General features: G+C 43.1%; 1 protein-coding gene across 1 annotated transcript; it reads left to right on the forward strand.

The window, feature by feature from the left end:
* Positions 1-519: 519 nt before the first annotated feature.
* NSMCE4A (NSE4 homolog A, SMC5-SMC6 complex component) lies at positions 520-14662 on the forward strand. Its single transcript, XM_036829316.1, has 11 exons — positions 520-898; positions 1664-1741; positions 4560-4690; positions 6908-7059; positions 9024-9123; positions 9874-9964; positions 10814-10908; positions 12043-12091; positions 12838-12932; positions 13023-13109; positions 14500-14662. The coding sequence occupies exons 1-10, from the start codon at positions 607-609 to the stop codon at positions 13095-13097; spliced, it is 1158 nt and encodes a 385-aa protein (XP_036685211.1). The 5' UTR covers positions 520-606; the 3' UTR covers positions 13098-13109; positions 14500-14662.
* Positions 14663-16227: the final 1565 nt, after the last annotated feature.

The following is a 16227-nucleotide window of genomic DNA, read 5'->3' on the forward strand; positions in this document are numbered from 1 at the left end:
AGTGGGGGCCACTCTTTATCGCGGTGCGCGGGCCTCTCACTGTCGTGGCCTCTTTTGTTGCGGAGCACAGGCTCCAGACGCGCAGGCTCAGTAAATTGTGGCTCACGGGCCTAGTTGCTCTAGGGCATGTGGGAATCTTCCCAGACCAGGGCTCGAACCCGTGTCCCCTGCATTGGCAGGCAGAATCTCAACCACTGTGCCACCAGGGAAGCCCGAATGCTAAGTATTTGTTTCAAGGCTGTGGCTGTGTCCCGGAGAGCCAAAGAGACCCTGGGAAGATGAAAGTTTGTTGGGGCCGGCACGGGGGACCAGGCAACCAAGACCCTAAACACCTTCCAGTGTGGAGTAAGTGGGATCTCAGTATATCAAACATGAAGGGCGCGAAAGGTCAGGGGCCTGCGCTGCGCCCGGTGCCGGCCCGGCGGCGCTCTAACCACTGCACCCCCGATCTCGGCCCCGCCGTCGGCCTCCCGCCACAGGCGTCGCTGTGCTCTCGCGCCGGCCCGGGAGCCGCGTTCCGCAGGGAGCAAGCGCTCGAGCAGAGCAAGGGTTTCAGTTTCTGGCGCGAACTTCCGCCGTTGCGAAGTTGCAGGGCGGCTGGGCGCGATGTCTGGGGACGGCAGCGGCCGCCGGTCCGAGGGCCGGGGTCGGGGCCGCGACCCGCACCGGGATCGCACCCGGTCCCGCTCCCGCTCTCGGTCCCCGCTGTCGCCCATGTCCCGCCGTGGCGCCGCGCCCGAGCGCAGGGAGGCCCCGGAGCGCCCGAGCTTGGAGGACACGGAGCCGTCGGATTCCGGGGACGAGATGATGGACCCGGCGAGCTTGGAGGCGGAGACCGACCATGGCCTGTGCCGCCAGATTCGCCATCAGTACCGGGCGCTCATCAACTCGGTCCAACGTAAGGCGGGGCGGCGCGGGCGCGGGTGCGGGCGCGGGCTCGGGTAGGGCGCGGGCACGGGCGCGGGGCGGCGGCCGGGCGCAGGCCCTGCGAGGCCCGGCTGGTCAACTGCGCCCGGGGCCAGCCCCGCGCCGCCCGGCCGCGCCTCCATTGGCTTGCGAGGCGCTCGCATATCCGTCGTGCGGATAGCGCTGCACGACCTTGGCCGGGGCGCGCAGGTCCCCGAGGAGCAGGACGGCACCGCCGGAGGCCAGGCGCTGTCGGGCGCTCGTCCGAGCCCAGACGGTCGGGAAGGGGGAAAGACGGCACGCGGAGCCCGGGCTCCTTCTCTTGCATCCAGCGGTTCCCAGCGAGTGGTCGCCCGCCCGCGGCAGCGTCGCCCGTGAACTGTCAGAAATGCAAATTCCCGGACCGCACTCCGGACCTATCCAGTCTGAAACTCTAGGTGGCCCAGGGGATCCTGTGGCTTGCAGAGTTTGAGAACCACTGTTAGGAGCGCTCCTCAGAGGCTGCAGAAGGAGTGGAGCCTTTGGGTGACGTTTAGGGGGAGCCAAGTGGGTCCCCTTTTAAAGTTCATTCTGCGAAAGGGGTACAGTCATCTTTCTCTTGCCTGGCCGTTTTGGTTAAAGAAATAAAGCTGTTGGAAGTAATTCCCCCGGGGAGCAGGGGGCGGGGCTTGGCTGTGCTGCTGCAGCTGGTCACTTTGTCAGCCATTTGTTAGCGAATGATGAGCACGCTTCCCAAAGCTTGTATTTTTTTAAATAGAAAACCGGGAGGATATATTGAATGCCAGCGACAAGTTAACAGAGGTCCTTGAAGAGGCCAACACCCTGTTTAATGGAGGTAATTCATTATTTTATGTATGGAAGCTTTGTGTTATCATATGTTTTAGGATAATTTTCATTAGTTTTACATAAGAACCGAATTATTGGCATCAAACAACTCCCACATTTATAATAGTGCTTTACTAGTTTTGGAACCTTTTTCACTGTAGCACTACTACTACTTTTATTGTGCACTTACCATTCCCTAAGCATATAGTAAGGGCTTTACATGAAATTTGGGGAGGTGGGGGGCAGCAGCCTATCTAACAAGCCCTCCAGGTGGTTCTGTTGCTTGTTCAAATTTGAGAACTTTCTGTGTATTATCTTTCTACTGTATTGACTGCTGTATCCCCAGAATGCATTGGTTGAATGGATGAATTAAAAAGAAAGAACTGAGCTGGACTTGGACGTCCTGTTTCTTTCCCTGTCCTCCTCCCAACCTCCCCTCCCTCAGCTCCTTGCTCTTGGTCCACCTATAACCCAGTGGGGGTAGCCATGTCTACAGGTGGCCCTGTTGGTCTCTAATGGGGGAAGGAAGGGGTGTGAGAAAGGGAGAGAGAAATCTCAGCACTGAACTCTAGACCTTTGTTGCAGAGGGAGGAGGCGCTAAAAAAATAATCTTGGTTTGAATTAACAGCAGCAGCAATGTTAGTGGTAAGAGCAGTCTGTCTGTCTGAAGACAGAGGACAGGTCAGAGAGGCCCCTGATGTGGGCACTGGGTCACAGAGCCCTAGGATCGGTCCCCAGACCACTTTTCCCTCCTAAATCCATTGGGAGCAGAAAGGGAGGGTGCAGGCAGATGCGGGTAAAGAAGTCAGCAGAGCTGGCCGCTGCCCGGACACCGCAGTTCCGCACGTTCTTTGAAGACCAGACCGTTTATTTCTGGTCATTCGCTAGTGTGGCTGATGTTTAAACGTCACCCCCTTTCACATTCTCTATCTGTACGCTTTCAGATCTGTGTCTCTCTTGCTGTGACTGCAGCCTCCTTACCATCCCCCATCTTGGTCCACCAGTTCACCTAATTTCCTCAAACCTTCCCGAAGGCAGTCTTTCCTTTTCACCCTGTGAAATCCCTCCTCCACCCTCTAGGCTTTTCTTCTCTCTCAAGCCTGGACCCCCAGGCTGGCTCCTCAAGGTTACTCTTGACCCCTTCGCCCCCTTATTGTTATTATTCACCCAGCTTAAGAGTTGTCGATCAACAGATCGTTTTCCCCCTCAGCCATTTCCACTGTGCTGGCTGGGTCACCTCCTTAAGGCAAAATTATTTACAACTGACCTAGGAGGTTGTCAGCCAACACAGAATTCTATATCCTCCATAGACGTGGATTTGATGTTCTCAGTTTTAACTCTTTAGAGGCTTGGATCCATCCGTGAGAGATGTGCACTTTCCTCACAGTGTGCGCTGTGACAGTGATGTGCTGCGGGGTCTAGAACAGCCCAGGAACCAGCCCCTCTAGCTTCTGCCTCTGCCTCGTTCTCTCACTCATTGTTACTTTCACAGTAATTCTCCTAAAATAAAACTGAGGAGAGGGACTTCCCTGGTGGCGCAGTGGTTAAGAATCTGCCTGCCAATGCAGGCGACACGGGTTTGAGCCCTGGTCCGGGAAGATCCCACATGCCGTGGACCAACTAAGCCCGTGCGCCACAACTACTGAGCCCCTGTTCCACAACTACGGAAGCCCGCGCACCTAGAGCCCACGCTCCGCAACAAAAGAAGCCACTGCAATGAGAAGCCCGCGCACCGCAACGAAGAGTAACCCCCGCTCGCCGCAACTAGAGAAAGTCCGCGCTCAGCAACGAAGACCCAACGCAGCCAATAAATAAATAAATAAATAAATAAATATTTAAAAAAATTGTGATGATGTTTAAAAAAAAAAAAAACTGAAGAAAATGATGTATAAATACAAAGCCTGGAGTCAGTAAGTTCACCAGCCTGAGGAATGTTCGGGAAATAGTAATTCAAACGAAATGGCCTTGGGGAGTGAGCCAAGCAAAGGTATTTGTGTATTTGAACTTTGCTGTATTTGTCTCTTCTTGGCTGTCTTTTCAATTTGCCTTTGCCGGTGTTCCTGGAGCGCTTTTACACACTGCCTGTTCCCTTCGGAGTCTGACTAAACCCATTCCTCTCAGCCCTGCTGTTTCCCCCAATGGACCCTTCCTTCACCTCCCCAAACTTCCTCCTCGGTTTCCCTGCCCCATTCCCTTCTTGTGTCCTACTTAAATCTTTTTCTGCCTATAGCTTATCTTAAATCCCATGCCCTCTGTCAAACCTCTTGGGATCATCCATCCTCAGTGGCCACGGCCCTGCTGCCTGTAGACTGTTCATTTGGTGGTGCTCGTGCTGCCAGGCAGAGGCTGCATCTCCCGCTGCCGGCCCCGCACCTAATTTCAGCTGAGGCTCCTTGACCACTTACCTGTTGCTGGTTGGCAAACCACCACGCCCAGCACAGTGCCTTACACATAGCAGGCATTCAGTTTGACTTACATCATCAGCGCGGTGTTCACAGTGGCTGGGATGGGTTGCTGGAGTCAAAGGGAAAAGCCGGTGTTGGACATGGTGGAGGTTTTGTTAAGCTGGGGCTGTTACGAGATTGCGGTTCAGTTCCCGGGAGTAGGAAAAGTGCAGAGGGAGTTGGCTTTTAGGAAGACTGGTTAACCTTGATTTCAGATTTTGGTGAGCTGGGCAGGGGAACCAGTTTTTAGACGGAGATGGATGATGTTTGAGATTTTTTTGGTCCCGTGGGAAATGCGGAGTAAGTGTTATTGGAAGTTTTGGGAAAATACGTGTGGATAATGTGTATGTTGTAATGTGTGTGTTTTCCTTCTTTTTTGAATAGTGTCCCGAGCAAGAGAAGCAGTCCTAGACGCCCACTTTCTTGTTTTGGCTTCAGATTTGGGCAAAGAGAAGGCAAAGCAGCTGCGTTCTGATCTGAACTCGTTTGATATGTTAAGATATGTTGAAACTCTAGTAAGTTCAAAGCTACAGAATCTTAATAAAAAATGCTTCATCTGTCACATATTGTATAATTATCTGCTTTGCTTATATCCATATGCAAATGGTTTTCACTTCATTTTTCCTTTTTTGGGCCTCAGATTCCTCCAGAGATCTTACCAAATTAAACAGATGACAGTCGAGCTATGTGGTGGAATCTAGGTTGGCAGTTTAGAGCAGTTTGAAAATCTCCTAGCCTTCTAAGACTCTGGGTGCTATGTTTATTTGAAATGGCCATTTTTTTCCTCACTCAGCTGTCAGTTCATAAGTGTTCCAGCTTATTCTCAGTGACCCAGGACCTTTGTCCCAGGCTGGGCAAAAGCCCACACTGCAGGTGGCAGAGTTCAGCTGGAGATGACAGGTCTGGTGTGGGGGGCATGTTTTGATTTGTCTTTGAGAATATTTCAGAACCATCCGAATATGATTGGGGTTCTGCTTTTGGGGTTTTTTGTTGTTGTTGTTGTTTTGTTCACCTGTCTTTGCCTCTTAATACGTTTGAATGGTTGTTACCTGAAATTTGGAAACTTTTCCTTGATGGATTTACCAAAAAAAGCACAAGGAGACTAACTTTGTACCTTACTCTGTTGTCTTTTTTTCCTTGGTTCTACTTTGAGCCAACCTGTGTCCTAGCATTTCTGCTAGGACATTGATTTTCTGACCAAATGTTTGTTAAAAGGTTATTAAAATGATTTAGTACCATGAGACCTGACCGGATAAATTATTTTGTAAAGGTATGAGGCAGACGAGGTTTTCGTTGTTTCTAAAACCTTAGATTTTTTTAAAATTTAAATTTACCCTACTTAAATTTTAAACCTTAAACTTTTCTTTTTTAACAACTTTTAAATTTTGACGTATCATGCATTTCGGAAAATGCACACTAATGTATAGCTCAATAAATAAAGTTAACTATGTATTGGGCAATCTTTTTAAAAATTACTTTTATTTATCAGGAGCTTTGTACTTTAAATAACAGATCAGAATAAATTCCAGAAGTCTTAAAGCAGTCCATATAAAACCTGAAATTAATAGCTGTCTAGTCTCTGGGAAGGGAAGATCTTTTCAAGTATGACACTAAATAAAAAGACTATAAAGAAAAGATTGGTAGATTTGACCAGACAAAAATTGAAATGTGTTCCTCCAAGCGTGCGGTGGTGGGGCAGGGTGGCAGGAGAACGGAGTGGGGCTGACCACGCCTCTCTCATCGGGTTCTGACAGCCTCTCTTTTCTTCAAAGTTTAACTGCCTTTAAAGGGTGAAGCTCTCTGAGGGTTTTTGATTATTGTTTATATATGATACTACCATTTTAATTTGATAACCTCTAGGCATTTCATAATTTTATAGTGTAATAAAAGTGTACTTTCATAAAAGCAAATTTAATATAGTACACTTTCTGTAAGATAGCTTCAGGTAGCAGAATTATTAGACTTCCGCCAACTCTTCCCAGGAAGGAAGATGAACGATTCTCTCCCTGACGCTAGGCCCCTGCTCTCTGGAAATGCTGAGATACAAGCTGAATAGAGGTCTCCAGGAGGTTGGCTGAAAAATGAAAATTGAAAGCCAGCTAAACTTCCCTGTTCTGTCTCAGAACTTTTGCTTTGGGATGTCATGTCACATTTTTATGCTAATTCAGCTTTGCTAATACTTTAAAAGTGAACTACGGGTGATCAGAAATTCCCGGTGGGCTTAGTTCTGGTCCGTCCACCCCTCAGCCTACAGGGGGCTAGAGCAGGGTTTCTCAGGCTGGGCACTAAGGACATTTTGGGCTGGCTGAGTCTTTGTTGTGGGGGCCTGTTGTAGGATACTGAGAGCATCCTGGCTTCTGCCCACCAGCTGCCAGTAACACTGCCCTCTCCGCCTCCCCCCAACCCAGTTGTGACAGCCAAAATTGTCTCCAGACATGAAGCCAAAAGACCCCTGCGGGGGCACGGGGGGTGCACTATCGCTCTGGTGAGAACCATTGGTCTGGATCATCTCGCTTTCTTACCAAAATATTCTGAGTACATTGAGGAATATTTTCTTCCACAAAGAAGGTACCTTTGAAAATAGGAATTTATAATAAGAAATTTAGCCAACATGTTAGGACAGGAAAAACAGACTTTGCCTCTGGCCTGTTGTTTAGTGATAGAGATGATTGGGTACGGTGAATGATTGCTTGTGGCTTAACTGGGGTTTTTGTTTCCCTTCATTTTTGTAGCTGACACATATGGGTGTAAATCCGCTAGAAGCTGAAGAAATCATCCGTGATGAAGATAGTTCTGATTTTGAATTCATAGTCTATGACTCCTGGAAAATATCAGGCAAAACAGCAGAAAACACCTTTAATAAAACCCATACATTCCACTTTCTGTAAGATTATTTTAAAAATCTGACAGACCAGCCATTTGTAAACCTTAAATTGTTTTTTATTGTAGGGGCAAAAATTATTTGGTATTGTGGAGGTGACGATCATGATGATGTTGTTTGGAGACTTTCTAAACTTTGATGGAAAAGCCCATAAAATCTTGATGTGGATGGACCCTCATCCTGCTTAATTTAAGCAGGAAAGGCCATGGGCTGGCACCTCCTTACCAGGGCACCCTGCTGGCTCCTTTGCTTTCTTTCTTTTCTTTTCTTTTTTATATTTATTTATTTATTTACTTATTTGGCTGCGCTGGGTCTTAGTTGCTCCTTTGCTTTCTGGTGTGGCAGACTTTGGGTCTGTGGCATAATGTCTGGCTTTGTTTTATCATCTTTAAAATCCTTATCAGGTAGGAGGATGATACCTCCTATGAAAGATGTCTTAAAATTCTACCAGTATATGTAAAGTGCCATTTATTATATATAATTCTCTGTTAGATGATCTCTGACTTATATTTGAAGACTGCTTGAGTCACTATCACATAAACTGCCTAGTTCATTTTTTGGATACAGCTCTAATTTTGAAAAGCTTTTCCCTATACTCAAATGGAATTGGCTTCTGTCTTAATTTCCCAGCTCAGTCCTATGGAGAAGCTAAGAACAGCTCTTACTGGTTCTTCTGTGAGACAGCCTTTAAATACATAGTAGATAACTTCTCTAGGGTAAGCACCCAAGTGGTTTCTTCCTTAAGTGGATAGCTCTGGGGCATTTGTCTATTCTGGTTACCCTTCTAAACCTTCTGAGATTGGTAGTGTCTGTTAGAAGGCTTTGGAGATGCAGATGTGGTCCGTCTGTGGTGTGGGGCCCGGCATCTGTTTTTAACGAGACTTCCCTTAACTCAAGTGCCCAGAACCGCTGTATATTACAGCAAAAAGGTCAAGCTTCCCTACTATAGGAAAAGTCCAAGTCTTTTTTGTTGCTGAGTTCTAGGCTCTGTCATAGATCCTAGGATCTAAAGATAGCCTTTTGTTGTGTGACTCAAACTTTATCTCATGATGTAGCTCAACTTGCAGCCGCAATGATTTATGTACAGCTTTGCAGCCTTGCACTTGCTGTTTGTTCCCTTGGCCTGCAGTGTCCTTTCCCCATTTTTTTTCATCTGCTAAGGTTTACTTCTCCCACAGGCACCAGCTTGGACGCCTCCGATAACTTCTCTAGACAGAGGTATCAGTGTAGGATCAGTTTTCCCAACCAGACCACTCCCATGTCTGGGTAGATCTCTCTGTCCAAATGCTCTCATAGCACTTGACTAATACTCCACTACAGCACCACAGGGTCTACCATATTATGTGGAAATGGATCTTTGTGCGTGAATATTTATCTGTCCATCTCTACTATATACTTTGATTTCCTCAAGTGTAGGGACCACGTGGGTCTAAATTCTCTGGGCCTTGGTTTCTGCATGGTACCTCTGTAGGGCTTTTTTGGAAGGTGGAGGGAATCCAAAAGGGAAAGGAATCCCTTGGCCTCTGCCTGGCCTGTTATCTCCTAAGACAGGTGTGTTCTGGATTCCCAGGCTGTGGGCCTCTGCCCTGGCACCCCCAGACCAAAAGGCTTTTAACCCCAGTGGAGCTGTTCGTTCCCTTTCCCTGATCTCTGAAGTTGGCTTTGTGAAACAGACAACAGGCTAGCTGGGAGGACCACAGGCATATTCACCGGCTTACTGTTCAGAGTAAAATACGAAGGTGTTGAGGAGGTATCTGTGATTGAGGTGAGCTCCTAAGAATTCTTTAAGACACACAGAGGGAGCAGAAAGGGTGTTACAAACCTGACACAAGAGTCTTGGTCTGATGTCACTCATACATCACTGATGCCTGGTTGTGAATTTGACTATACCATGGGAACTGCCTTCAGTTAGTGAAATTAGTTTGTTTTAAAAACAAACAAAGATATGAGAGCATATTTTTCATTAGGTTGGGTTCAATACAAGGAGAGTGCCCTGTGCCAAAGCCGCGAACTGATCGTTCAAGAAAAGTTCGTACGATAGAAGAGCAGCAGGCAATGCCTGACGAGGTTTGTGTTTTCACATGTTGCTTTTTAACACACCTAATTGCAAATAGCCATTAATATGATATACATGTAATTTGGCCATCTTTTCTAAGCTTCAGCGTCAGGAGTCAGGTTCTGTCACTTAAAAGTAATCATTTAATGTTTGAATCATTTTTGACATGTTTAAGCCTTTAAACATTTTGTCGGATTGACCACTTGTCTTAGTTTTAACTCATTTCTGTAGTTTGGATTAGTTCTCCCAAACCAGGGTTTCTTAGCCTCAGCACTGTCGACATTTGGGCTGGATAATTCTGTGTGGTGAGAGGCTGTCCTGTGCATTACAGGATGTTCAGCAGCATCCTTGGCCTCTTCCCACCAGATGTTAATAACACCCTCTCACTCCCCCTGCCCCACCCCAAGTATGATAACCAAATGTTAGCAAACGGCCCATCAGTGGGGTGGGGGAGGGGAGGTGCACAGTCACTCCCGGTTGAGAGCCACTGTTCTAAAGTGTCCCCTTTTGTATTTTGCTATTTTATGTTCAACCTGAGAACAGTTGATGTGGTAATGCTACTCTTCTATTAGAAAATTAATATGAAAATGTTACTAAAAGCAGAAAAATCTTTTTTAACTATTAATTGTAAGATGGGGATAAAAACTGCTAGCAATCCCAGATAAAAGGTATTTAGAGGAGTCTGGCCACGTAAGAGAGCAGAAAAGGTTAACAGGCAGACAAATAGGTCAGTCTGCTTGATAACGACTTTATATTTTCAGTTAAAAAGAATGGAAGAATCTCATCAAGAAGCAACAGAAAAAGAAGTAGAAAGAATCTTGGGATTGTTGCAGACATATTTTCAAAAAGATCGTAAGTATGATACCAAGCTCAAAAGGGAGCAACTTGTATTTATCAGTTAGGCCTGTGTCACTTTGAGTGAGAAGTTATTTTTATTCAAAAGGCATATATGTAATGTTTGAATCATTTTGATTCTTTCTTGACATACGCCTTTAATGAGGCTTCTCCTCTCTAGAAATTCCATGAGAACATTGGTGTAGTAAATTCTCATTTTTATTTTTAGAAGATGGGATATTTTTTCTGTTACAAAAGAATACATGCCATAGAAGTGAGAAAAGTAAAAAGTCAAGTACCTATTCTACATGTGCTCACTCCCTAGAGGTTGCCACTTATAAAATGTGATGTATATATTTTCAGATTTTCTTATGTTTATGTCATAATAAATATGCAACTAAGTAGGGATTTTTCTTGTCGGTTTTTTGCTTTTTTCAAAGCTAATCATAATGTACACATTATTCTGCAATATGACTTCTCCATGTGGACATTTTCCCATATCAATACATAAGATCCCGCTTATTCTTTTCAGTGATTCCCACTGGGTGGCTGTATCATAAATACATTTAACAAATCCTCTATCAGCGGGCAAGTTCTTTATAACATTTTACTCTTGTGTAAACTGCTGGAGTGAAAAATCTTGGCACATAACTTTGTGCACATGTGCTAATATTTCTGTAGGACAGCTTACAGATTTTTAACAGGTACACAAGATTGCCCTCCAGCATGGTTGTATTGATTTCCATCCCACAACAGGATGAATGCCCATTTCCTTTCTCTGGCTAACACTAGAGAGTATTGGTCTTAACTGATAAGCAAAAACAACTTTTCCTGTACTGAAGAATTTTTTTCCTCTTTTGTCTGTAGCTGATACTCCGATGTCCTTCTTTGACTTTGTGGTTGATCCACATTCTTTTGCCCGAACAGTGGAAAACATCTTTCATGTTTCTTTTATTATAAGGGTAAGATTTAAGATTATTTCTCTAATTGTTTTTATATGCTTTTAAAAGGGTAAATAATAACAGGTATAGATGGGAGCTGGCAAAGGAATTTGTACTAACCAATAAGTATTTTAGACCCATTGTAGCAAAACATTGACAAGTCATAGGCAGAAGAAACTAGCTAAAAACTTATGTGCTTGCTTTTACATTTTAGAAATTTTTTAGAGAAAGAATTGGCAAAATTTGAATATGGAACTTATAGATTAGATAACTATGATATAAATGTTAAATTTCCCGAACTTGGTAGTTGTCATGTTATGTACGAGAATATTCTTGTTTTCAAGAAACATACACTAAAGTCTTAGGGAAAAGGAACAGATTGTCTATCACTCTCATAAAAATTAATATATAGAGAGAGAAAGCAATAATGTAAATATGGCAAAAGTCAAACAGTTGGTGACTCTGGGTAAGGGATATCTGGGAGGTCTTTACAGTAGTCTTGTAACTCTTAAGTTTGAAGTAATTTCAAAATAGATGGTTTAGGATAAAAAAGAAAAACGTCCTCAGAAATGTACTTTGAGAATTTGCTCTAGGCTGTCTTTAGTCTTCCGTCAGGTTGCATTCCTGCACTTGTAAGATGAGTTCGATTTTCATCTTACGCAAAAATCTTGTATTGACCAAAGTATTTTTCCAGAAATGATAACAAAGGCATATTTTGTCAACGGTAAATGGTAGAATTATGCATAATAAAATGTGGATATTCAGGAATTCCCTGGCTGTCCAGTGGTTAGGACTCCACGCTCTCACTGCTGAGGGCCCGGGTTCAGTCCCTGGTGGGATCCCACAAGCCGAGTGGCACAGACAAAAAATAATAATAAAAATAAAAAGTATGAATCAGTCAAAGAGTCAAGATGGTTACAGTTTTATTTAAGAGCTCCTCAGGATGTGGTTGTAAAAGAGCTGATTAGAACCTGAGGGATACCCCGTGTCGAGAAGGATGGTAGAGAAGGCTTGTCCATATAAACTCCTCATTGTTACGGTACACTTTGATTGTCTAAGATTTAGAATTTTCTAATTGAGTAATTTTTTCATCCAATGGTTATAGGTTTTGAATCTAAATTTTAGTCTTCTCCTAAAATCACATTTGTGTTTTAGGATGGGTTTGCAAGAATAAGGCTTGACCAAGACCGACTGCCAATAATAGGTAAATGATTCTATGTTCAGAAAAATTAGTTTTAGAGAAAGTGTACTTGTTACTAGAGTTTGTGAAATGTCTTTTATTAAATGTAAACTAGTTTTTATTTTAGGTAACAAACTTTACAATGCTGTGTCTTCTTCAGCTAACTGAAAATGCTGAAAACTTGATCATAGTTTAAAACCTATGGATTCATCTGTGTCATTGATTGAACATCTATTGCTGTGAAGACAAACAAGAAATGATACAATTTCCCTTAAATTTTAATTTAGAAAGTTTGTAATTGCAGTTATTTTTGTAGTTTCCTTCTTTCTATTTTAACCCTTATGCCAGCAGCTCCTCCTCTCCCTGAGAGAATCTTTAATTCTTTGTTGAATGATTCACACTCTCCATTACTCTTTGCCTTCTCAGGTCTCCTGTAGAGAATGAAGTTCTTTCATTGCACTTATGTCTTTCTTTAAAAGTTCTTAATTTCATGTTGGACCCACTAGGCCTTAGCTCTGTGGTTGGTTCATAGATATGCAGAGTTTTTCAAATGATTGGAATGTGTTATTCTACCACATTTTTTTCTGAATGGAAGCAAACGGGACTACCTGCTATTGTAATAATACAGCACAGTAATGCATGAAATCCTAATAAACATGTAATATTCTAAGTATCTTGTCGATACAGGTTTCATTCCTATTATTCATTGGTTTCTGTTCAGATTACCTCTTCTGACTTGATAACTTTTGAAAACTTTGTCTTTCAAACAGAGCCTGTTAATATTAACGAAGAAAGTGGAGGAATTGACCAAAACACTCAAATTAGGAATCAGGGAATTATAGCTTTGAGTTACCGTGACTGGGAGGTAATGCTCTGCATGTTGCCTTGGGCAGTTCGTCTCCAAGAATTCCTTTGCTGTAAACCCAGTGCCCAAATGTTCTTTGTTCTCTGCCAGGAGATTGTGAAGACCTTTGAGATCTCAGAGCCTATGATTACTTCAAGTCAAAACCGGCAGAGGCTAAGTGCTTGACACCAGCTGAAGGTAACATTTCCTATGGGAAGCTGCACATATTTATTAAAGTTTTTTTTCACCTTTTCACATTCTGGTGAAATTTGGATTTTGTTTCCCTCTAGTGCCCCATTTTTAGAACTGTGTGTAACTGTTGAAAAAAGCAGAACAGGACCTAGTGGTTGCAAGTTCCCTTCTTTGGATTGATTACTATGATGTTCTTAAGACTTGCCGTTGAAAGAGACAGAGCAGGGATTGTTCTTGGTTTGGCTTTTTTTACGCCCAAACAAATGGATAAATTAGATAAGTGGAATACTGAATTCTCCCATCAGTTTTGTTCATTGTCCCATTAGGTTCGCTTACTTTATAGGTACAAAGTAGAAAAGGAGGATTAAGACGGAATTACCTTGGAATGATGTTGGTAATGGGCATTTCTGAAATTTGAGTTATGCTTATGAAGTAATTCTTCATCTTTATGGAGAACATTGCTGGGAGGAAATCTTAGTAATGATCTGGCATTCTGTACTGCACACAGCTGTGGATGGGAATCAGAAGACTGGATTCTGTTGGCTCTGCCCCTTTAAAATGTTGGGCAAGTCAATCTCACTCAGCTTTGTTTTCCTTCTCTAAATCTCTCTATAAAATGGGATTCTGAATTAGATAATTGCTAAGACTTTTTTTTCTAGCTCAAATTTTCTATGATTTGGAGAATTAAAATTAGCTTTTTAGTACTTAATGTAAACTTTTTTTTTTAAAGGAAAAATAGCTTTATTTTTAAAAGAAATCAAATGTCTACTGAAAGTATACATGAAACAGCATTTCACTTAAGCCCTAAGCTTGATTATGTATGCTCTTTATTATATTCCAATGAGATTTTGGTATTCAATTTCAAAGACAATAACATTTATTAGTAGCTATTGAAGAAAGCTACTGACTTTGAGGAAAAAAATTCAGTAACTGTTTACCTACCCTAAGATACTCATCCCCACAATATATTGGGGATTATTTGAGCATGTAAAAATTTAACAAAATATGTATCTTTTCATTGCGTCCATCAATACGTTAAATTCTCTGCTACAATCCAAGTAAAATGATGGTGACCAGTGTTTTCTGATACTGTCCGTGATGGACAGAGTAAAATCACAGCGTAAAGAGTAGCCAAGAATTTATACTGTAAACGTTATCTGGGTCCAAACATCTTGCAACAATTAATGTAAACTCTTAACATGTGCTTCAATTAATTGAGCTTCTTTTGTTCCAAGATAATTGAAGGAAAGAGGAGAATCCATGTAAGATATATAATGTGTGTTTCCTTGGGCTCTCCTCACTGAGGAGGGGCTGGTTGGTAGATTTCATGTATGCATCTTACATGAACTGTTATCATTTATAAACTGTTAACCAGCTATTTTCCCCCTTTTTTTAGGACTCAAGTGGATAGTGAAGTCCAAAAAGGAAAGCAGCATATTGTATTGTACATACTGTATGATTAAACATTTTTAAAAGACAGATTGTTTTTAGTAAAGTGTAGCTTTTGATAGTTAATGGGTCGTCTTTGATTAAAGGAGGTTCACTGCCATATTCACAAATAATTGTAGTTATTCTTTATTTTCTGTTCTTGGGAAGAGTTTCTCCTTTCTCCAGTCCTGTCCCATTAGGAAGTTTTAGTTAGGTTGTTAATGGCCTAAAGATCATTATGGTTCTTTGTGCATCTTTTTAGCTGTAAAGTTAGCTAGTCAAGTCAACAAATATTAGGTGTCATCATATGAAATTGTTGGGTTTTTTTGAAGTAAAATACAGTCAAATATCAGCAATTTTATATGATTCAACCTATGATTTACACACAAGAAACTACTCCGTCCTCTTTCAAGCCAAGCCAGACCACTTTGGATCCGTCTTACCAGCAGCCCTCTCTTTGTACTTGAGGGTGCTGATTGCCACAGAGAAAACCCGTGCAACAGGGTGGGGTGATGCTGCTCCCATGGGTGCCGGGCCTTCGAGTCCGTCCTTGATGTTCTCTGAGTCCTAGTTGCTTCCTTTTCCCATTCCCACACTTCTGTATCCATCCTTTCTCACTCTTTCCCTCTGGTGTCAGAGGTAGAGGTGTCTCTTCTGTGGAGGCTCCGGATCTCTGCATCCTTGGATCTCTGCTGTCAGTCATTCCTTCTCTGTATCTAGCACTTTCCCTTCAACCGCGCTCACCTCTCATCTTAAAAAAATTACTGTGACCCTTCTCAAGTTACTGTCCTATCTCCTTTTAAAATAACAATCACTTGCTGCCTCCTCCTGTCAGTCCTCACACCGTGCTGTGTAGCACCTCCTTTCCCACCATCCTACCAAGGCTCTTTATTGGTGATTTCCTTTCCAAATTGTTAAATCCAATGGATAAATGCTGTGCATTTAACACTTGAAAATTTACTTTTTGAAAACTGTACATCCTTATGTCTGATGCTTTCCCTGGTTCCCCTTCCACCACCTTACTTTCATAGTTTATATTATATCTGTATCCTGGACATTCCCTAAAATTTATCTGACTAAACTTCTCTGAAAAGCTACAGATGCACGTAACCAGTGGCTTATTGGACAGCATGTGTGTGGGCTGTTTTAGACATATGTATAAAACAGCCCCCAAATTTGTTTTCCCTGTAATTGCCGTATGGGTACTTTTACTACCTTATTTTCTCAGAGAGAAACCTAGGATTTCTTTTCTCTTTTACCGCCACAGTCTCTACCTTAAGCGGTCACTAGTGCCCGTCTGGTCCGTTGCTGCCACAGGCTAGCCTCTGTGTCCCCCACTTCCTGTCTGTCCTTCAGATCGCTTCCATATCTTCAGAACCACTTGTCAGTTTCTCAGCCGTCTCCCCGCTGCCTTCAAGATTTGAAACCCTGAGCTCTTCAGTGATGTGTTCAAAGCCTTGCAGCACCAGGCCTTTTGCCTACATTTCCAGGCTCACTTCCTTCCCTCTGAACTCTAGCCATTGCTTTCATTTTGGTTAAACAGCTTTACTGAGAAATACTTTACATACTATGCTATTCACCCATTTAAAGTGTATAATTAATTCATTGTTTTTTGGGCTTGTGCAGCCATCACCACAATCTGGTTTTAGAACATTTTTGTCCCCCCAGCCTTGGACCAGTAGCAGTCACTCACCCC

The sequence above is a fragment of the Balaenoptera musculus genome, chromosome 16 (assembly GCF_009873245.2).
Source record: "Balaenoptera musculus isolate JJ_BM4_2016_0621 chromosome 16, mBalMus1.pri.v3, whole genome shotgun sequence".
NCBI lineage: Eukaryota > Metazoa > Chordata > Mammalia > Artiodactyla > Balaenopteridae > Balaenoptera > Balaenoptera musculus.